Source organism: Schistocerca serialis, chromosome 1 (assembly GCF_023864345.2).
Source record: "Schistocerca serialis cubense isolate TAMUIC-IGC-003099 chromosome 1, iqSchSeri2.2, whole genome shotgun sequence".
Classification (NCBI taxonomy): domain Eukaryota; kingdom Metazoa; phylum Arthropoda; class Insecta; order Orthoptera; family Acrididae; genus Schistocerca; species Schistocerca serialis.
The window spans coordinates 433,464,356-433,489,245 of NC_064638.1; the positions used below are offsets into that span (position 1 = coordinate 433,464,356).

The following is a 24,890-nucleotide window of genomic DNA, read 5'->3' on the forward strand; positions in this document are numbered from 1 at the left end:
GATGGGAGGGGGGGGGAGGGGGGGAGGAGGGGGGGAGAATTAAATATAAGGTAGGTCATGACCTACAGAGGAACAGAGAAGGAACGAAGTTGAGGAGTAGCCTCTATTGTAAACAAGCAAATTAAAAACAATGTAAGTTTAACAGTAAAACTTGAGAAAACTGACAAATGATTCTTCAATTGCAAATTCGGGTGTGATGGAAAAAAATGATGGGAGGTCACACGTTCGTACAATCTGCCAAGAAGAATACCAAATTTGTCTAACACATTCTTCCAGATGAAAACAAATAAAAATCGGATTTGGCAAGGACCTAATGAATTTAAAATGAAACTGACTGCAATTTATAATATAGAAATTTCGAAGACTGAAAAGGTCCTCAACAACACTTGATTCACAAGTGATCATAAACTTGCAAGAAACAGAGTAAAAACTGATACAAAGCTAGAAAAAAACAACATCAGGCAGAAGGCCAGATACGTAGATTATGAGAAATTGAGTAAGAATGGGAGGCATTCCACATGAAAATCAGCAACAAGTTCCCCATCGTAAGAAGTCACAGCTACATGCTGTAGATAAAATGAGCAGTTAGTTAACAAATGAAATAATATAACCATGAAAGATGTTAAAGGTATGAAAAATAAAACAGAAAGCAAGAATTTCAAGCAAATGACGAAACAGACATAACAAAATACACTGAATTAAACAAAACTATTGATAAAAGCATTCAAAGATGATGAGAGAAGCTAATGAAAATGTGGAAAGATAAGCAACTGAAAACAATAAAAAGAGTGATGAAAAAAAAAAAAAATAAATAAATAAATACATAAATAAGGTGAAATGGTGACTTGCGTTGGTTAGACAATGCATTTCACCGTTTGAGACATTCAATGAACACCCAACAATTAATAACCGGGCGGTGGGGAGGGGGGGGGGGGGGGGAGAGGGGGGGGGGGCAGCCAGGTGTATGTAGCTTCCCCACACTGAGAATCCTGGGTACAAACTTATACATGTAGACAGTCCACCTGTCACAGATATTGAGAATCCTGACGATTTTTGCCTGTTATCGACATTGCTCCTGGCACAATATCGGTCCTGGGAATTCCAAGACTTTCGATAATTTTAATTTTGAAGTTGGATAACAAATGACACAAGAAATATTTTTTCTGTGTGACATAATCACAAATTAACAATTTTCTGATTTTTTTCCCCTTTATTTATATCATGAAAGGTTGCTGCCTAACAAATTTCAGGACTCTAGGTCAATGGGAATTATCATGTAGATTTTGATTAATGAGTATCCGAGTATCAAAATATGTGACATAGCTTTAAAAATGGTAACAATTTACACACTGGTCGAATACTGTAATGGTTAAGATACTGACTTCATATGCAAAAGGAAGTGGGTTTGAATGTTGTCAGGTGCTTTGTTTTTTTTATTTTTATTTTTAAATCTTTATTGAAATGATTCTGATCATTATTTTTATTCAGTTAATTGGTTTACATATTATTTTTTTCTATTCATTTATCACATCATACTTGCTCTCATTTTTCTTCCTATCAGTCTTTTTCCACATCGAATTCCACTTCATGTGATTTTCATTGTTGTTATGCGTTAACTTCGATTTAATTGCTTCCATTTTATCATATTACGTTTTTGTCCATGTTATTGCATTCATTATTTCTATTTCCTATTTTGCTTGAATTTTGTTTTACTTATAATCCCTGCTTTTGTTCAAATCATCATCCATGTTATTTTGTCCATAGTACAATAAGAACAACTGCCATCCAAAACACCTCATAACAAAAAACTACATTGTTGACCCCATTGCACAGTCAATATAAATAGATTATTTCATCTTTTGTTTTCTAACCAATAGATCAGCATTTTCAAATGTTTAAACGTTATTAGAGATAAATAAAAATAATTAAATTCAAATGCAGAAAGATTCAGAGTGGAAGAAGAAGAATAGGATGAAAAGTAAGAGCAACACTGACTTTGAGCCTGGGAACACAAACTCAACCATTTGCTGGAGTTGTCAGAAAACAAATTAAAACCAAGTGAAAACATAACACAAAATTGATTTTGACTCTCCTGTACCATTGCCTAGGAGTAGAACATTTAAAGGTACTCAAAGTGGTGAGCCTGGACACCGATACATTGGTGCACTCGTTGAATGAAAGAATTATTTACTGCTTCCAGGATTGCCTGCTGAAGAGAATTACAAGCAAGCACAATACGTTCCTGCACATCCTCTGGAGTTATTGGAATATCACGATAGACAACGTCTTTAATGCATCCCCCAAAAAAAGTCCAGAGGATTTAAATCAGGAGACCTAGCAAGCCAAGTAACTGTTCCTCCTCAACCAATCCATCTGCCAGGATACTTTCGGTTCAGAACATGATGTGCACATAGGGCATTATATGCTGGACATCCATCTTGTTGATACCACATAAGCATTCTGGTTCTTAGTGGCACTTCATCCAGAAGAGGAGGAAGAATTCGTCTGAGGAAGTTAGCATAGGCTCTGCAGTTTAGACTACCATTGATGAAATAAGGGCAAATAATTACAGTACCAAGCATCCCACACCAGACATTAACTCTCCACTGACGCTGATGTTCCACCTGTCTAAGCCATCGCGGGTTGTCTTTGGACCAATAATGCATGTTCCTTGTATTTACCTGTCCTTTGTTTGAGAAAGAACATTCATCGGTAAATAGAAAATTGGAGAAGTAGTTCGGGTTGGCAAGGATCTGCTGCTGTGCCCACTGACAGAACTGTAAACAATTCTGGAAATCATCCCCATGCAATTCTCGATGTAGGTGTACATGGTAAGGATGAAACCGGTGACGTGTAAGAATACAATGCACACTGGTTTTAGGAACGCCAATCTCGTGTTCAAGCTGTCGTGTGCTCACATATGGATTCATAGCAACGGAAGTGAGAATAGGCACTTCGACAGCTTCGTCCCCGCGAGAGGTACGACAACTGCGTTGTCGTGGGTTGAAGCTTCCTGTTTCCTGCAACGTCGCAACAAGACAAGAAAACATACGTCGAGAAGGTGGGTTCTTGTCAGCATATCGCTCTCTATGCAGTTCCGCTGCCTGTGTAGCATTTCGCCTACCTTCAACAACAACAATAATAAAAGAAACGTTATGTCAATGCAGTTTGTAGGATGGACAGCCTTTACTGTATGCCTACTCTATACAACAGTATTTAAAGTATTTAAAAGCACTAAACTACTGTACATAAGAAAACAGTATTGCAATTACTGTTCTGCTAACTTACATTCCCCATACATGAGTAGCATTTCCACCTTCTCTTCATTGGTGTACATTCTACTTATGTTTACATTTGTCCTCTGTCAATGTCAGCATGTGGATGTGTTCCATTGCCCCGAGTACCTAAGTGCCGGGAGGATCAACGTCAATGTTGTGTTATGTAATTAATAATGTTGTGTTTCAGTGAATGGTGCACTGTGGTACATTTTTGAATAAGTCTTTAGGAGAGGAAATGAATTACCGAATAAAAAATTCAGGGTGTCATTTAAAAAAGTCATACCGCTGTTCATATTTTTGTAAAAAACAAAGCTACAATGAAGGCAATCACACTGACTGATGTCCCCCTGACAGCTAAAGAACATTTGCTTGAATCATTCTGTAATTTGCATTTGGACAAACAGTTATTTAGGATGGTCAAGATAAATTGGAACAAAGATGATGTGACTTACCAAACGAAAGCGCTGGCACATCGATAGACACACAAACAAACACAAACATACACACAAAATTCTATATATATGTGTGGATGGATATGTGTGTGTGTGCGAGTGTATACCCGTCCTTTTTTCCCCCTAAGGTTAGTCTTTCCGTTCCTGGGATTGGAATGACTCCTTACCCTCTCCCTTAAAACCCACATCCTTTCGTCTTTCCCTCTCCTTCCCTCTCTCCTGACGAAGCAACCATTGGTTGCGAAAGCTAGAATTTTGTGTGTATGTTTGTGTGCCTATCGACATGCCAGCGCTTTCGTTTCGTAAGTTATATATATATATATATATATATATATATATATATATATATATGTGTGTGTGTGTGTGTGTGTGTGTGTGTGGATGGATATGTATGTGTGTGCGAGTGTATACCCGTCCTTTTTTCTCCCTAAGGTAAGTCTTTCCGCTCCCGGGATTGGAATGACTCCTTACCCTCTCCCTTAAAACCCACTTCCTTTCGTCTTCCCCTCTCCTTCCCTCTTTCCTGATGAGGCAACAGTTTGTTGCGAAAGCTTGAATTTTGTGTGAATGTTTGTGTTTGTTTGTGTGTCTATCGACCTGCCAGCGCTTTTGTTCGGTAAGTCACCTCATCTTTGTTTTTATATATAATTTTTCCCACGTGGAATATTTCCTTCTATTATATATATATATATATATATATATATATAGGGAAACATTCCACATGGGAAAAATGTATCTAAAAACAAAGATGATGTAACTTACCAAACGAAAGCGTTGGCATGTTGACAGACACACAAACAAACACAAACACACACACAAAATTCAAGCTTTCGCAACCAACGGTTGCTTTGTCAGGAAAGAGGGAAAGACGAAAGGATGTGGGTTTTAAGGGAGAGGGTAAGGAGTCATTCCAATCCCGGGAGCTGAAAGACTTACCTTAGGGGGGAAAAAAGGACAGGGGTGCGCGCGCGCGCACGCACGCACGCACACACACACACACACACACACACACACACACACACACACAGATATATCCATCCACCCATATACAGTCTGCTTGTGTCTGTAAATGTGCGGATGGAGATATATATATATATATATATATAAAAACAAAGATGATGTGACTTACCAAATGAAAGTGCTGGCAGGTCGACAGACACACAAACAAACACAAACATACACACAAAATTCAAGCTTTCGCAACAAACTGTTGCCTCATCAGGAAAGAGGGAAGGAGAGGGAAAGACAAAAGGATGTGGGTTTTAAGGGAGAGGGTAAGGAGTCATTCCAATCCCGGGAGCGGAAAGACTTACCTTAGGGGGAAAAAAGGACGGGTATACACTCACACACACACACATATCCATCCACACATATACAGACACAAGCAGACATATTCGGTCTTTCGTTTGGTAAGTTACATCATTTTTGTTTATATTGCTCTATTGGAACTGACTTTTCAGTAACCCTTCAGACAGGTATCTGCATAGTACTCATGAACTGCAACAATACCATTTTGATTTGTTGGTGTAGGAGGCAGTTCAGAGGAAGACTCTTCAATGATGGGCATTTTGCCCTTTAAAAAAAAAGTTCAACATTTGTCACTATACTCATTGCTCTGTAGAGATCCTGCAAAGACTGGAACATAAGCAGCAAGGCTTGGAAGAGCAGAAAGCTCACTCCCTCTACATTCTATCTCTTCTCATACTGTGCCTATGTGATTATGTTTTGCCTAATTTTCCAGTTGCATGCCACTTACATTGGACATAAGGTACAGAAAAATAAACCTGAGACATAGCTGCTACAAACATCATTCAAATGAACTATAAAGTTTTTAATAAATTAAATATTTAAAAGCTTAATAAATTTCATTCATTTAAGGACCTTGTCAAGATGTTGGTTGTAGCAAGCCCGAAGTCACCAATCTTGACATGGTCATTGCAGTCAAGAAAAATATTTACAGGCTTGAGGTCTCTATGAATCATACCCTGCTGGTGGATGTGTGCCAAGCCATCAACCATCTCTCGAAAAAGTCTCCAAATTCGATCTTGATCTTCATATAATCCACTGTCTATGGCAGTCCTGTGACAAAAATCAAAAGAATGACTACATCAAAAGAATGAATTATTTTGCAATAATAGGAAAATGCACACCATTCAAATTTTCAATGAAGACAAATCATCAGAAGATGAGGTGAATGTGGTGAGCAGCAGATTTGTCAGTAGAACAGGAGGAAAACATCTTAGTTATCAGAAAAGTTGTTTGTCAGAGTCTCTCCCTCTCTCTAAAACACACACACACACACACACACACACACACACACACACAGAATATTCTCACTCTCTCTCTCTCTCTCTTTCTCTCTCTCTCTCTCTCTGTGTGTGTGTGTGTGTGTGTGTGTGTGTGTGTGTGTGTGAGAGAGAGAGAGAGAGAGAGAGAGAGAGAGAGAGAGAGAGAGAGAGAGAGAGAGAGAGGGGGGGGGGGGGGGAGGGGGGGGAATTTTTTTTATACAGTAATGTGCAATGATAGAGTTTGGATTCTAGTATGAAGGAAAAAAGTGGAAAATAAATAAAATAACATAACTCATGGTTCATTTGGAAGCCTGGCTCGAAATAAAACCTGATTACAAGGATATAGGAGGAGATTCTTCACTGTGCTAACTTAAAAGTTGGTTTCTTAATTTATGAGTCAAAGAAATTCATTAAAGCTGGTAGCAATGTTACACAGTAGGTTGAATGAAGCACTCAGTTTCAACCTTCAGCATTGCTTGCTGCTACTGTTTGCTTCTTTCACAATAGTAGGCTGTAAAGTACATGGGACATTTGCATTTTTGCATTTATTCTAGGTTTTTGTTTCCTCTTGGTGGCAACATTTAGTAGTTGACAGTAAGTCAAATTACACCTAGTATGTGTGGTACATATAATTAGAGTATTTATACTACAATCTGTCAGAAAGTATTTTATGCAGCACATCCTTCGTGTAGTCCCAGGACCATGAGGGATGGTGCTAGTCACCTGAGCTGTTACTTTTTGAATCCAAGCACCTGTGGCTCTTTATCAGACTACTCTGATGATAAAATCCTCAAAGCAGAAGCTCACCATTTACTTTCTTAAATATTACATGTATTCCACTGCAAGAAGTACATATGAGAGGAGAAAAAGCCATTTTTATTTTTTGAAGTCAGAGACGTTGAGAAGCTATTGTCCACTTGACACCATGATCTATGAGGCAGTACTAGTTGAAATGGACAAGGATAGGTTAGGAAAATGACTACATGCTTTCTAAGGAGCCATTACATCGTTACTCTGAAATGAGAACAGAAAACTGTGAAAAATCTGGATCAGTACAGCCCAAACTTCTGCAAAATAAAAATATATATTTGCCTCGTATTAATCAGTAAAAGGGAGCTTAAGTTGTGTTTTGTGATGGCAGGGAAAATGGCTATCTTGGAAACGGTAATTATAACAGCTGACAACTTGCCAAGGTGCAATTTTTTATGAGGCATGTCCGGAAAGTAAGTACCATTTTGCAAAAAAAACTCATAAAAACATTTTTCGAACCAAAATTTATTTTTACATTAAACAGCATTTCTTAAACTATCTTTCTACAAAGTTGCCACCATTGTCCAGACATTCTGACTAGGGCTGTGTGGTGGTTTGTTATACTTCACTTCATGCACCAAACACTTAAATAAGTTGCCACCTGAACATTCCTTTTATATTCAATGAATGTTGCTTACCAAGCAATCGGTCGCCATTCAGTATTATTAATCAGGGCCCAACTATCTGTGCCTTCTTCCTCTAACTTGGCTCAGACTTCACCTATTCGCAGGCTGCAGATAAAGCTGCTAAAAATTAACTTATAGTTCTCATTCACTCCATCAATAAGAAGTGATAGATAAGGACAGCTACCAACTCGTGTACTGCCTCTCTGAATTAAATACACAACAGATTTTATATTCAACTTGATAATTAACAATTATGATACATTTATTTTCTCTGACATTTCACATTCTTAGATTTCAAGGAGCTCTTTCTTCTGCACCACCCGCTCCATGGAACTCTTATCTCCACCTCCGCAGGTAGGGTCATCTGACTGCTATACATTACCGTACAGTCAGTGGATCATTAGCTCTGCTATCAGCACCTACGATTTAAAACACCTCCCAATAGTGGGGTGGTTACTAATTATCAACTACTATCAATCACAAACATCCTTTCTGCATCATAAGTAATTAAGGATTTGTTACTTCTCACTCAAGGAATGGGATGTATCACTACAATTTGTAATAGTGGGAAACCTACTCTTCTATGCCCTCTTCACAGAAAGTGAAGACAGTCATTGCTAAACACTGCTTTTCATGTCGTCATCGGTGTGATGCATCTTCCTCCAAAATCACACTTCCATTCAAGACCAAGTGGTAGTCTGAAAGAGCGAGATCAGGGCAGTGAGGCAGGTGATCTAACTGCTCACAAAGGAACTGGTGAACAATGTTTTGAGTGATGCCAACAGGATACCTTGCCTGAGCATTTTGTTTTGGATTGTTCATTGATGTTTTCTCAATGTTTCACAGTATTGTAGTGCATTGTTGGTTTACCACTCAGAAGGGAACAAGCAGAATGATCTGTCTGTCTCAGAATCTCAGAATTCAGTGTGCATGAAGCTTTGTGCTGACAATGTTGCGTTTTTTTTTTTTTTTTTTTTTTTTTTTTTTTTTTTTTTTTTTTTTGGGGGGGGGGGGTAATCTTGAGTGTTTCCATTGTTTCAACTGTTGCTCTGACTGTGGACTGATATGACAATCTAAGTTTCAACACCAGGCACAATTCCGTTTAAGAATTCATCTCTCTCGTCAGTCTATTGGGTAAGGAATGTCAGAGCACTGTCAAGTTGTTTCATTTTGTGGACATGCTTTAATATTTTCGGAACACAATAGGAAGACAATTTGTGAAAATTTAAGCAATTTGTGACAATCTCATGCAAAACAGTATCTGAAATTTCTTATAAAACATTCTTATTGTGAACCAAATTTTCTCATTCATTTACTCAAGCAAACTATTATTGACAACAGAAGTCCACCCACCATGTGCTACATCATGAACATTGGTTTGTCATCAATGAATTGTCTCCCCCACTTCTCACCATTACATCGGTCATTTCATTTTCACTGTAAGTTTCTACAAGTTGATGAATTTCAGCTGGCTTAACGTTCTTTGCTTTCAAAAACCATATTACAGAAGACACTTCACAGTCTGCAGACTCCAAGCTTGTCTTAAACATTTTGAACGATCACCGACACATGTAAACACAACATATTCCACCGGCAATACCATCAGTGAAAAGACAATGAACCAGAGACACAAGAGTGAAAGTGCAGAACTGTGACTAGTGGTGCGTTAGCAGCAGAATGAAATGGTACTTACTTTCCAGACATGCCTACAATTTGCCTGCCACAGGCTTCATCTTCTTAATGTAAAAATTTCATTTAATATTATCTGATGTTATTAACAGACAGATTTTATTTGGACTATAGTACAATCGAAACCAGGTTTTCATAATCACCTGAGAGTGCTTTTTTCACAGAACTCCATCTGTATGTACATGAACTGTATCTCTCGAAGTTCTGATTGGAGGCGATCCTCGGGGGCAGATTCCTCGCGATCTGTAGAAGGTGCTGTAGATGAATACTGCTGCTCAACAACAGATGTGTCTCTTTCAAATTCCACTCCATCAGATGAGTCGCAATCTGGTCTACAAAAATGTAACAGATTTTCCTTCTCTCCCAACTGAACAATAATATTAAATAAAAATACTTATTACTCAACTACTAGATGATGAAGCACTACACAATAAATGCCACTGATTTTTGTAATCTTAATTGTTTATTTTCCTAGAGTAGAAAACAGGGTGTCAGAACTCTCATAAAAATATTCTGCAAACAAAGTAGTTTGCTACCAATCAAGCTGTCTTTCTCTGTCTGTTATATTTATGTAGTGAATGGAATATATACTTTGAATTTTAAGATATACAGGGCTATTACAAATGATTGAAGCGATTTCATAAATTCACTGTAGCTCATTCATTGACATATGGTCACAACACTACAGATACGTAGAAAAACTCATAAAGTTTTGTTCGGCTGAAGCCGCACTTCAGGTTTCTGCCGCCAGAGCGCTCGAGAGCGCAGTGAGACAAAATGGCGACAGGAGCCGAGAAAGCGTATGTTGTGCTTGAAATGCACTCACATCAGTCAGTCATAACAGTGCAACGACACTTCAGGACGAAGTTCAACAAAGATCTACCAACTGCTAACTCCATTCGGCAATGGTATGCGCAGTTTAAAGCTTCTGAATGGCTCTGTAAGGGGAAATCAACAGGTCGGCCTGCAGTGAGCAAAGAAACGGTTGAACGCATACGGGCAAGTTTCACGAGTAGCCGCAGAAGTCGACGAATAAAGCAAGCAGGGAGCTAAACGTACCACAGCCGACAGTTTGGAAAATCTTACGGAAAAGGCTAAAGCAGAAGCATTTCTTTAACAGGAGATTGGAAAACCGATGAATCGGTCGTGGTGGAGATCATGATCAACAATTCATGTCATGGCCTCCACGCTCTCCCGACTTAACCCCACGCGATTTCTTTCTGTGGGGTTATGTGAAAGATTCAGTGTTTAAACCTCCTCTACCAAGAAACGTGCCAAAACTGCGAGCTCGCATCAACGATGCTTTCGAACACACTGATGGGGACATGCTGCGCCGAGTGTGGGAGGAACTTGATTATCGGCTTGATGTCTGCCGAATCACTCATTTGTGGATGTCTAAAAAAACTTTTTGAGTTTTTGTATGTGTGTGCAAAGCATTGTGAAAATATCTCAAATAATAAAGTCATTGTAGAGCTGTGAAATTGCTTCAATCATTTGTAATAACCCTGTATATATATTATATATAATTTTCAGTTACATATATACTTTGAATTTTCAGTTATATATATACTTTGAATTTTCAGTTTTGCTCAAAGTATGCTTCTGATCTCTAAACAGTGATTAGAAACTGTTTGACAATAGTACAGGGTGTTTATAAATGAATATCGGGGTTTTAACCTTTATAATATTTATTATATTAAACTTACAGTTATAAATAATATGTCAAATTAAAGAGCAACTCAAACAGTTTTACCAAGAATCTTATAAATGTTCAAGGTGAGCACCATTTGTCATACGGCACACATAGTGTCTATAGCAGAGTTCTTCCCACGCCCAATGACAGGACTTGCTTTGCATGGTCTCCACGTTCACCCGACCTAATGCCATGTGAATTTTTCCTTTGAGGCTTCATCAAGGATTGTGTGTATGTGCCTCCGCTACCAGCAAGCCTCCCCGAATTAAGAAACCGGATTGAAGCAGCTGTTGCTACAATCACTGAAGACACACTTATCAACGTTTGGGAAGAACTCGACTATAGACTTGAGGTGTGCTGTGTGACATTGAACATTTATAAGGTTCTTGGTACAACTGTTTGAGTTGCTATTCAATTTGAAATGTAATTTATAACTGTAAGTTTAATGTAATAAATTATAAAGCGTTAAAACCCTGATATTCATTTATAAACACCCTGTATTACTATGACCCCCAATTTTTATAGGAGAACTATTCATAAATTCACCTCCAACTGGTTATTACATCTACATCCATTCTCCACAAGCCACTGTACAGTGCACGGAGGAGGGTATCTTGTACTACTACTAGCTGTTTCCTTTCGTGTTCTACTCACAAATCAAGTAAGGGAAAAACGATTGTCTATATGCATCTGTATGACTCCTAATATCTCTTACTTTCATAGTCCTTAACCAAACCGTCCTTCGATGGCAGTAGAAAAATTCTGCAGTCAGCCTGAAACGTCAGTTCTCTCAACCGTACCTCATGAAAATAGTGTCATCTCCCTTCCAGGAATTCCCATTTGAGTTCATGAAGCATTTCCTAATACTTGCGTGCTTATCGAACCTATCAGTAAAAAATCTAGTAGCATGCATTTGAATTGATTTTATGTCTTCCTTTAATCCAACCTGGTAGGGATCCCACGTACTGAAGCAGTACTCAAGAATGGGCCGCACTAGTGTTATATGCTGTCTCCTTTATAGATGAGTTACATTTTCAAAAAGCTATCCCAATAAATTGAAGTTGAACATTTGCCTTCCCTTCTTCTGTCCGTATATGCTTGTTTACTTTCACATCACTCTGCCATGTTAAGCTTAGATATTTAATTGATGCAACTATGTCAAGCAGCAGATTATTAATGTTGTACTCCAACAATAGAGGATTGTTTTTCCAACTCATCAGCATAAACTTACATTTTTCTACATTTAGCGCAGGCTGCTACTCATCACACCAACTAGAAATTTTGTGTAAGTATCCTCCTACAGTCACTCAATGACACCTTCCGACACACCACAGTATCATAACTAAACAGCCACAGATTGCTGCTCACCCTGTCTCTCATATAATTTGTGTGTATAGAGTACAGGAGTGGTCCTATCACACTTCCCTGGGGCACTCCTGACGATACCCTTGTCTCTGACGAACACTCGCTATTGAGTACAAAGCTCTGGGTTCTATTATTTAAGAAGTCTTCAAGCCATTCTCCTATCTGGGAACCTATTCCATATGTTCATATCTTTGTTGGCAGTCTGGAATGGGGCAGCATGCCAAGTACTTTCCACAAACCTAGGAACAGAATGTAGGATCTGCCTGTTGTGCTTCATCCCATGGTTTGCAGGATGTCTTTGCGCGTAAAGGGCAAGCTGAGTTTTGCACGAGTGATGGTTTCTGAAACTGAGCTGACGCATGGACAGAAGCTTTTTTGTCTCAAGGAAATTTGTTATGTTTGAACTGTGAATACATTCAAGAATTCTGCAGCAAACTATAGTTAAGGATACTGGTCTGTAATTATGAGGGTCCTTTCTCTTACCCTCCTTCTATACAGGAGTCACCTGCACCTTTTTTCCAGTTACTAGAGATTTTGCGTTGGACAAGAGATTGGCGATAAATGCAAGCTATGAGGAGGTGTCTGTTCCAACTCTGCTTAAGGAGTAGCCACCTGTCCACTAACAGGTTGAACGGGCAAGGCCAGATGGCCAGCCCCCACATTTATTCTCCACCTCGAGTTACTTGAACGCATTACAAGTGACCACCCATTTTGCAACGGGTATGCTACAAGGTGTCTCGTTGACAGAGCCCATTGGTGAAACAAGTGACATCTGATGTATCCCATGTGATGCCCCATCCCAAGGCAGCAGCCTGCAGATGGCTGAATGCGGACATTAACATCTTCAGCTGCTCACGAACTGTGCCAAGGCTCATCCTGTGTAAGTGCACAGCATGCATGCACCCTACCTAACCTACTACTATTAACTTATGAATTAAAGTATGAGAAACAAACAATGGAAGTTAAAGATGTGACTTGCAACTCTCCTGTTGCTTCACCAATGGAGGTTGTTGACTTACTACTGTAATCAGTGGTCACTTACCCTTTGATACAAATAACAAATACGCTATAGAGTGCGCAAATATATACTAAACTGATACTGATTTTTAACATAATATGACTAATCAAATTTACAAACTGTTTTACTGACAAAGTATTGGCCCAAAAAGTTAACATTATATGTTATTCTAAAGTTATGCTATTTATTCGTTGTCTACATTTTCATAATACAAGCAGAAATAAAATAAACAAAAATAAATGGTTTACGGGTACATTCATTTTTAACTCTACAATACTTTCTGCTAACTAAGCCCGTCATCTGTGGTGTCATCATTTTTAATCATCATTGCAACAGCACAGTGGGATATTCTGTATCTTCATTGTCACATAAATTTGGCTGTGGTTATATGGGACCTGAGAACACAGCTGTTGCTGTTCTGAATACATAATGGAATTCGCTTCTATACTGAACTAAGAATGTTCCAATGTCTCTTGCTTCCAAACATTTCATCTGCTTGTCACTTTCTCATTCATTACATAAAACCAGCAGCTGACATAACTCCTTTCATTTCCATCATACCTTATGGTGAACGTCAACAACATTGCTGCACCAAACACATTAAGTCTGCCATTGGTCTCTATCTAGATGCTTGCCATATCCTGCAGAAACACTCATTATTGAGTATTTATCCAATTTTCAAGTCAATTCAACTCTGACTACAAACAGTTTTACAGGTAAACTGTAGTTTAAATGTGGTAGATGTTCATAAAAAGCCAAAGCAGGAGGTATAGATCCACATGGTTGATGGAACGAAATTTGCTGCCCACTCGCCAGACCCATCCTTGCATTCATCCTCGATCTCAGCCAAATTGGTGTCACAGTTCTCCATCCAATCCTTCTGTAGTACAGTGCTTGAGCAACTGTGGAAGACAGACTGCAATATCTTCTAAGGTGCAGGTCATACGTAACAACAGCAACTAGGATACAAGTAAAAAATTCCAATCACAATTCAGTCCACTCTCGAACTTTCATTCATCTCATAATGTAGTTATGTCTATTGTAGTTATGTATCTCAGTGATGAGTCTTGCCACTGCTATTCTCATGATAACAATTACAACCAATTTACTACGATTTATTTTGTTTGTTAGACATTGAATTCTGAATTAATTTTCTTTCTTGTTTAATCTGAATGTCATCATAATGTTCTAAAGCCGATAAAAAGCTGGCGATATTCTTACTCAGCATACGTGAACAATGAGCTGACAACTCATTTGCAACCCATTTGGTACATCATTACAGTCTCTCATAACCAAATAAAATACCAACTTGTGTTTCTGAATGACAACATTTTGCCTTTGAATGTTATCTTGACTTAAAAAGTAGCAGAAGTAAAATAAAACAATGGATAATACAGGATGGAATAATGACAATATTAGGAAAAGGATAGTCATTACTCTCCATATAGTGGAGATGCTGAGTCACAACAAAAAGACTGTCAAACACAACTTTCACCCAAACAGGCCTTCATCAGAGATGCGTAGAGAAACAACAAAGATTTGAGAGCAAATAAATCACCTGGTCTGGATGGAATCTCAATTCGGTTTTATAAAGAGTACTCTATGGCATTGGACTGCAATTACCTTTAATGTCTCACCCAGAAAAAAGTCTCAAGTGACCGTAAAAAGTGTAGGTGACTCCAGTATATAAGAAGGGTAAAAGAACGGATCACAACATTACAGACCAATTTCACCTAACTTCGGTTTGCTGCAGAATCCTTTAAAATATTCTCAGTTTGAATATAATAAACTTTCTTGAGACTGAGAAGCTTATGTTCACAAATCAGCATGGTTTTAGAATGTATCGCTCATGCGAAACTCAGCTTTCCCTTACCTCACGTAATATACTGAGAACTATGGATGAAAGGCAACAGGCAGATTCCATATTTCTAGATTCCCAGAAAGCATTTTGCACAGTGCCCCATTGCAGGCTGTTAATGAAGGTACAAGCATACGGAAAATTTCACAGATATGCAAGTGGCTCAAAGACTTCTTAAATACTAGAATACAGTATGTTGTCCTTGTCGGCAAGTGTTCATCAGAGACAAGGGTATCGTCAGGAGTGCCCCATGGAAGTGTGATAGGACCACTGTCATTCTCTATGTACATAAATAATTTGGCAGACAGGGTGGGCAGGAATCTGTGATTGTTTGCTGATAATTCTGTGGTGCACGGTAAGGCATCAAAGTTGAATTACTATAGGAAGATACGAGATGACTTGGTGTGGTGAACGACAGCTAGTTCTAAACATAGAGAAATGCCAGTTAATATGAACTAGTAGGAAGACCAAACCTCTAAAGTTTGGATATAGTATTACTAGTGTCCTGCTTGACACAGTCAAGTCGTTTGAATATCTGGGTGCAATGCTGCAAAGCAATATGAAATGAAATGAGCATGTCAGGGCTGTGGTAGGGAAGGTGATGGTCGAATTCAGTTTACTGCGAAAATTTTAGGAAAGAGTGGTTCACCTGTAAAGGAGACTGCACATAGCACGCTCATGTGACCTATTCTTAAGTACTGATAAAGTTTGAGATCCACAGGAAAGAAATGTGAGAGTTGCATTTGCATGAGTGTGTGTATGTTGTCTAATTATGATTGGTGTTTCCCCCCCACCCACTCACCATCTCTGCTATACAGTGGGAGCAACTATCCTTTTCATAATAGAGTGGCAATGTGTTTGAATATGGTATCCTTATTTATATGCGAGAACTTTTATTGCAAACCTGTTCAAATACAAGTGTTTGTAATATGACAGAATTTGATGCTATTTTCTCCCACGTTTCACAAAATAGTCACATTTTAAGAAGATCAATAGACTGTTACAACGCACAATTCATAGTTTCTTCGCTAGTCAAATGACGTGATTGTTTGAGCAAGGTCAATACTCAGGATGTATTCATGCACAAGGAAAAAAATAACAGATTTTCCCCGGATGTCCCAGTTAAAAACACTTTTTCTCCAGGTGACAATACACATTTTGGCAGGTGAAAATACACTTTCTCCATGTTAAGTGACAGTATGTGTTTGCTCTGAACTGTAAAACTTATCAATCATTTGAATGGAAAAGGCTTAACACAATGGCATAGAACTTCGAGGCACTTTAGGAAAAGAAACCCAGCAGAAAAACAACAGATTTGGTAAAGATCTTTGACGCGCAGCAACATGTGCGCTGCATATTTTCGTGTTACGAAAGTAGTTAATGCTAATTTCTGAAGTACTAAAAGTCTGAAATCGAGATTGAGATGCGCTTTTGTCAGCCAATCACAGCTAACATCAAATTATCTCATCAGCAAATAACAGCAGATAGTCAGAGCAAAGGACATGTGATAGTCAGCCAACCCTGTTAAGTAGCGCAACCACACAAATAGGAAAAGGACATGGTTTAAATACATATACACACAGTATAGTTACAAGAAAAGCTAAGCTTTCATATATAATATTTGTCTTTTCTGCGGTGTTACCTCTAAGATACATCAAACACAAATATGCCAGTAAAATTTTAAATGATGACTTAAATGTCTGGTCTTCTGAGGCTGAAATTTTTCTAAGTGGCTGGCCCTCAAAGTGTTAAGTTTTCAATGAGAGGTAAACACTTCGTGATTTGCAAAATTCAGTGCACATTCTCACACATAACATAATTCATTCAATTTACTTTGAAGTAACGCTTCTCAAACCAACATTTGCGATATTTTGCCACGACCTGTTAGAAATATGCTCATTTGGGCAGTTGCCAGAGAGCACCAGAATATGGGCGTTACTGTGCATGCGGAGCTATGACGACACAGGAAGCCCGTGTTTGGTGTCTACTCTGCTCATACAACTTTCACTGCATTTCTGTTTGAAATTCCGTGCCTAGTGGGGATCATGTGACCATGTGCAGCATGTTGTTTGGAGGGGATGTACAGAGTTATTTACACTTAGGGCAACTGTTTTATCATATTATATTCAGATAAGATATGCAAAATTAGAAAGCAGTCCTTGGCACAATATTCGTTTCAACACTACAACACAAAGTTTCCTAATATTTTGCTATGTGGAGACTTTAACAGAGTTGCTCCCCCTCCACACTTGTATTCTGTAGTGCTGTTGTGTAGCATTTCAAAACAAGTTTGCATCCATGCAGCACTGCAAAATGCTATTAAGAAGGATCACAAATTTCTTGACTTGGGGGAAAAATTTTATACCAGAACTAAGAACAATAAGGTTTTCACAACTTTTTCAAACTGTATAAAAATTAACATGGTTACTTGTGAACCCAAGAAACTGCATAATTGGCAGTTTATATTATACTTCGTGAGTAAATATCAAGCCTTATTGGAATTTACAATGACAAAACATGGTTTGCTTCCCACCTATAATTTACTGAAGTTTGGGGTCCTGAAAATTTAAGACAGACAACACAAATTAGGAAACAATGTCAAGCCTACAGGAGGCACCAGACAAGTGTTGAAACACATCTCGTGATTGAAAAACATTGTGGTTCACAGAAGGTAGGTATGTACAATCCAGCTAAAGCTTTTTTGAGTGTTGTTTTCAGAAAAACCATTTTCTTGTAGCATCATTACTGTATTATCTTACACTTGGTTCTTCATTATGGCATAATGCCATAAGATGGAAACATGCATTTGAAATTCAGCGAACAGTTGGAACTTACTAATACAGGGTGCATATGTGGACAAGGAAAAAAATTCCCGGATTTCCCGGTTGAAAATACACTTTCTCCCGGGTGAAAATACACTTTTTCCGTGTTACGCGACCGTATACTCTTCCTCGGCACTGCAAAATTCATCAGTCCTTTGAATGTTTACGATTTTATATACCGACATAGTTGCCGGCACTCTAGAAAACGAGAATAGGGGGAAGGGGGGAACGTTTAGAAAGACCTTTGACGTACAGCAAGATGTACGCTGCATCTTTTCGAATTACGAAGGTATAAATTTCAGTTCCGCCAAACAACTCATGTCACTTTCTGATGCGTTGAAATCGAGATTATGATGGGCTTTTGTAAGCCAGTCGTAGCTCATGTCACGTGATCTCTCCAGCTGATGACAGCATAGGACATGTGATATAGTCAGACAATAGCAAGATCACTCTTAAGTAGTGCGAACACACAAATAAGAAAAGTTAATGGTTTAAATTAATATACGTAGCATTCACAGATAATATTGGTCTCGAATATTAATAAGCTGGAAGAAGAGTTAAGCTTCCACATATAATGTTGATCTTTTTTGCGCGTGTTTCACTTTAAGATACATCACACAAATGTACAAGTAAAATTTTTAATAACGACGCAAATGTCTCATCTTCTGGGCTCGAAATTCTTCTAAATGGTCGTCCTCTAAGAGCTGATTTTTAAATCAGAGTCAAACGCTTTGTGATTTAAGAAATTCATCGTACATTCTCACACATAGTTCATTTTGCGCAAAAGGAAATTTGCTTTGAATGTAACGCTTTTCAAACCACCATTTGCAATACTTTCCCGCGACCTGTTAGAAACATGTTCGTTTCAGCAGTTGCAGGAAAGCGCCAGATAACAGGCGCCACTGCGCTTGCGCAGCTACGATGACGCAGGAAGCCCATATATATGTTCGTAGGTGTAAAACATTACAAGATCTTACATTATGTCATAAAAGAAACAAGACATCAGAGGATACTTAAAAAGCGTCGGAATTTCGTGAACCATACTAAAATGCATAATTCGGCTTAAAATGCACACTCGTATGTAAATTTTCTTGGGAGTACCAGTACCGTATTATCTCATGTTTGGTTCTTTATTATGGCATAATGCCATATGTGCACTTGAAATGCAGCGAACAGTTGAAACTAGCTAATAGTGTGAAATTAAATACTTCGATCCAAATAAATTGACTGCCTCAGCAGAAAAGATTAATGAAAGCCATATCTCTTTAGCAAACTGGCAAAAATAACTTCATTGTTCTGAAAGGCGATTAATGCTTGACTGTCAGAAAGGTGGAAATAATATCTGAAACTAATAACATATTTTGGCCATCCGTAACTATGCAAACGTATTTTAACAAAATACACAAAAATCCATTTTGTTCTCATTTAACGTGAGAGCAATGAGCGAAGAGGAAACAACAAAATCACTGAACGTAAACACAGGTCACGTGGAGACCCACCTCCCCACCACAACCGAGACTGCTCTGTGCATCAGCCCCGATCTACGATATTTCCGAACAGGGGCTATATTAAGTAGTGGCGTCCAGCCACACTTTTGTAACCAAAAGCGGGAGAAGATACTACTCATACGCGACTCAACTGCGCATGTTATGAAGCATTGCAGTCTTCCTAAAGTCTTTGACACACTTTGCTGTTGGCAGACGCTTGTATGAGCACTATTTTGATGTTGTATATGGCACATTTCCTTCGCAACTTAAGTTTTATTTTCGTTTTTCTTTTTTTCTCTCGTTCATGTTTTGTTGCTGCAGTATTATTCTGCAGCAGCGGGATACAGTAACATCCTTTGTTAGAGTATTGTATCTTACCAGTCAAAATCACAAAAATTTAACTGAAAACTAAAACAATGAAAAAATCCCGGAATTCTAAACAATTCCCGGGTATTTCCCGGTTTTCTCCCAGATAAAAAAATTCCCAGGTTTTTCCTGGATCTCCCAGTTGTCCCGGGTCGTATACACCCTGTAATAGTGTGGAATGAAGCACTTCATTTCAAATAAATTGACTGTCTCTGTGGAAAAGATTAATAAAAGCCAAATATCTCCAGCAAAGCATTCATGCTTGATTGCCAATAATGTGGAAATAAAATCAAATCAGAAAACTGAAACTAATAACATATTTTAGTCTTCAGTAATTGCGTGGATGAATTTTAATTGATTTGATAGCTTCTAGCCGCAGAAATCCATTTTGTTTTCATTTGACGTGAGAGCTGTAAATGAAGAGACAACATCAAAATCACGAAACATAAATGCAGATCATGTCAGGACTACTCCCCACTATACCTCTGACTGTTCTGCACATGCGTGAATCTGGCAGCTTGGACACGCCAGAAAATTTTTTCCGGTTATCATCTGGCTGGCTGCTGCTACTGCTTACACACCTAATGGACACAATACAAATAGTGAGAAGCAGTATAAAGCACTCCTCATACGAGGCTTCAGCTCTGCGCATGCAACTGTTCAAATGAACATAATTGAAACAGTTATCATGCCACACTCATTGAAAGCAGTTTGTTTTTACGAATTATTGCATAGTCTTCATCCTAAAACCTGTGACACATTTTGCTGTCGACGGACGCTTGTGTGCGCACTAGGGTTGCCAGGTTGTATGTTTTTCCCGTATTCTTACATTTTTTTACTGTTAATTTCGCCTTACGTTTTTTATTTCCCCGTACAGCACTTTCTTCCGTTTTTTAATATTTGGCGCTAAACTATCGCAGAACCCAACACAATTCTTCCCCTCAATATACATATAACAAAAATTATTACCATTCAGATATAGATTTTAGACTAGTCTACGTTTAAATTGGTACTTCTGATGATCACTCAATCGCATAATCAATAATGTTGTTGATATACTTATTTCCAATTCTGATGTGTACAACTACAGATGTTTGTAAACTAATAAACTTCGTTGCAGTGATAATTTCTTGAATCTATACAGTGGAAAGTCTAGTTTTCTTAATTTACTTTTGTTCAAGAATTGTGATGAGTTCACCAGCGAAGAAGAAACACGGCAAGCAACAGCAGTACAGTCAAGTGTACTTAAAGAAATGGGAAGATACTTTTGCGTGGGTTAGGCATGGTTTAACTTCTGATAAACATGCTTTTTGTACCTTTTGCAGGAAGGAATTCAACATTTCTCATGGTGGACAGTTTGATCTCAAGCAACACGCTCAGTACAAAGGATTTCAGTTAAAGGAGAAAGCAAGTAGTCAAACCACGAAAGTTTCCAAATATTTTGTGAACTCTAAGAAATCTGAAGCCAATGTTGTCATAGCTTGTGAGTTAGGACTTTTGTATCACGCAGTCAAACACAACCTAAGTTATTCAAGTTTGGATTGTAACAATAAATTGACGTCATGTATATTCTCAGATTCAGAAACCACTGTAAAACTTTCCTGTGACAAGACGAAGGCAGAAATGTTCGTGAAAAATGTATTAGCACCTAAAAGTGTCAGTGATGTTGTTAATATTCTAAAAACTCCTGAAAATAGTAAGTTTTTCTCAGTAGCAACAGACGCTTCGAATAGAGGCAACAGAAAGATGTTCCCAATTTGTATAAGATACTTTGAACTTTTAGTAGGTGTACAGAACAAACTGTTGACATTCAAATGCAGTGGCAAAGTTAATTGTTGATAGTCTGGAGAGCCATTCACTAAATATTAATAATTTAACTGCATATAGTGCTGACAACACTAATGTGAATTTTGGCAGGAAACAATCTGTTTATCAATTACTGCTTTCCATAAACTCCAACCTGCAGAAAGCCAGTTGTTCAAACCACATGGTTCATAATGCGATGAAGCATGCCATGGAAGAGCTGGAAATGGATGTAGAGAATCTTGTTTTGAAGATCTATGATCATTTCTCGGTATCAGCTAGAGGGTGTGAGGAACTGAAATCATTTTTTGAATTCATGGATTTTGAGTGGTCTGAGATATTAAGGCATGTGCCCACAAGATTACTGTCCTTAACTCCTGCCATTAACAGATTGACTGAGTGCTGGCCAGCTATAAAGAGTTATTTCAGGAGCATTGATGCCTGTCCAAAGCAACTTGCAACAGTATTTTTAGCTGAAGACCCAGTGAAAGGAATTATTTCTGAAATTTACTTGCATTTTGTGTCAAATATAGGAGGTCAAATGCAAACAGTATCCAAATACCTGGAGAAAAGGGAGCTAAGCATAATTGAATCACATAACAGTATGTGCATGATGTATAAAAAGATTACACAAAGAAAGAAGGATAAATTCTATGGGAGTGAAACCAAGAAATTAATGGGAGAGATTTCATCAACATCTCTTAATAAGATTTCATGTGAATTTGATTCTTTCTATGACACATTGTTGAAATATCTTGAAAAACATTATGACTTCTCAGCTAGTAATAAGTATGAAAGGTTGGAACCTCTTTCTTTGAATGGGGAATTACAATATTGTGATTTTGAACTCGCAGTGGAAAAACTTACTCTACAAGATAGGATCAACCTGGATCAGCTATATGAAGAATTTTGTGAAGTGAAAGATAACTTTACTAACTGTATCACTAAGGATGGTGATGTTGCGTCTAAGTGGGTAAAATTCTTCATACTAGTGCCTCAACGAAAAGTGACAAATATCTCTCAGCTCATGTGTTTTATACTAAGCATACCAGGTTCAAATGCATTTGTGGAACGAGTGTTTTCGATGATGAGGAACAAGTAGACTGATGTTAGGAGTAGGTGTTCACCAGAACTTATAAAATCAGAGCTTCAAATAGTAATAAATTTTGACATGTCCTGCAAAGATTTTTTTAACCAGCTAAAGAATGACAGTACATTCCTACATACAGCTAAATCAGTTTCAAAATACCATAGTGATATGAAGGAATAGGGCTGAAGATGTAAATGTGAGTTATTTTTGATTGAAAATGGCATTTAATAAAAATATGAATGCACTAGCCACTAAAAAATGTCCATGAAAAATCTTCCTTTTTTTGTGAAGAAAGTGGCAACCCTAGTGCGCACTGTTTCATTGCTGCAAATGGTGTATTTTCTTTGCAATCTATATTTTATAAAGGTGTTTTTCTCTTGTTTATGTTTTATGACTGCAGTACTAATCTGCAGTAGCGGGCTAAAGTGAAGTTCTTTGTTAGAGTAGCAGTGAAAATTACAAAAATTTAACTCAAAATTAAAACAATGAAAAATTGCCAGAACTCAGTAATGTTCCTGGGTTCTTCCCAGTTTTCTTCTGGATGAAAAAATTCCCAAGTTTTCCCATATTTCCTGGTTGTCCCACAGTGTGTACACTGTATTGAGCACTTTGATATCAGGAAATCTTGAGCCTGTTTGAATACGAGTAATCTTTGCCGAATTCTTCAAAATAAATCTGCATGTCACCTCAACAGCCAAAGCTTCATCTATAAATGTAAGAAGACCCCCATACTAAACTATTAAACAACATAAAAATCTTGGCCTCAACTGCAATGGTTTCAGCTATGAATGTAAGACAACCATGTTTTTCTAACACTGAACCTGGGAAAGAAGCTCATCTTATAATCAGGTAAATTTGGTGTATATAATCTGTAATTACATGTTGACATTACTTGTTTACAGAATCACCACCAAAAACAAACATTTGTTGTACCATGACTCTAGTTTCTTTCTTGTTTCATTAAAAAATGGTACTACCGGATGCTTCAGCCAGTTTCTGACAGCATCCTTGAGCTCATCGTCAGTTGTGAAGTTGAAACTTCCTGGCAGATTAAAACTGTGTGCCTGACCGAGACTCGAACTCGGGACCTTTGCCTTTCGCGGGCAAGTGCTCTACCAACTGAGCTACCGAAGCACGACTCACGCCCAGTACTCACAACTTTACTTCTGCCAGTATCTCGTCTCCTACCTTCCAAACTTTACAGAAGCTCTCCTGCGAAGACAGGCTGTGGCTAAGCCATGTCTCCACTGTATCCTTTCTTTCAGGAGTGCTAGTTCTGCAAGGTTCGCAGGAGAGCTTCTGTGAAGTTTGGAAGGTAGGAGACGAGATACTGGCAGAAGTAAAGCTGTGAGTACCAGGCGTGAGTCGTGCTTCGGTAGCTCAGATGGTAGAGCACTTGCCCGCGAAAGGCAAAAGTCCCGAGTTCGAGTCTCGGTCGGGTACACAGTTTTAATCTGCCAGGAAGTTTCATATCAGCACACACTCCACTGCAGAGTGAAAATCTCATTCAGTTGTGAAGTTGTCAGTAGCCAGCCAGGCCTCATCCATTTTGGGGAAGAGATGAAAATTACTGTGCAAAATCAGGACTATATGGAGGAGTTGTAAAATAATCTCAGCCAAGAAGTCTGAGTTTTCCTTTGTTCATATGGACAGGCAGTCATGATTCCTTCGGTAATCATCCCATGCCATTTGTTTTAGATATATCTTTGGAGGTTCATTAACAGTATTTTCAGGTATTACTCTAATGAAATCGGTTGTCAAAATTCCTTTGCAATCACAAAAAAACAGTAACCATCATTTTGCAGTTCGACCATGTCTTCTTGAATTTTTTGGGATTCTTTGGGCAATTAGTATGCTTCTACTGTATGGATTGTTCCTTAGTTTCCAAGTTCACATATCTGCACTTATGTCTCATCTCCAGCCACAATTCTGTCCATGAATTCCTTCCCCTCTTTGTATCAGTGCTAGAGGAAAGTCAAGGCTGAACTCACTCTTTCAGTTTTTAGCAAGACATTTTGGTACCTCCAGTGCACAAAACTTGTGGTAGCATAAAATCTCTTTGACAATGTTAAAGTGGATTGTCTGTGAAATCTGAGGTACTTCTTCAGAGAGTTTGGAAATTTTGAACAGATAACTTACATGCACAATTGAGTCAATATGTTGCACAAGTTAATCAGTTGCATCTGAAAGTCTTGACCACTCTCAACATGCACATCTATGCGAGCAGCCTTGAATTTTCTACACT

At 38.2% G+C, this 24,890-nt stretch overlaps 1 protein-coding gene across 1 annotated transcript in view; it reads right to left on the reverse strand.

Moving 5' to 3' along the window:
* LOC126472623 (eIF-2-alpha kinase GCN2) overlaps positions 1-24,890 on the reverse strand; it is a 304,310-nt gene that overhangs the window by 98,753 nt on the left and 180,667 nt on the right. Inside the window, exons 15-16 of the mRNA XM_050099946.1 lie at positions 9,287-9,475; positions 5,612-5,809 (exon numbers count right to left, since the gene is read on the reverse strand). Coding sequence (XP_049955903.1) covers positions 5,612-5,809; positions 9,287-9,475 — 387 coding nt within the window. The remainder of the gene's footprint in view (positions 1-5,611; positions 5,810-9,286; positions 9,476-24,890) is intronic.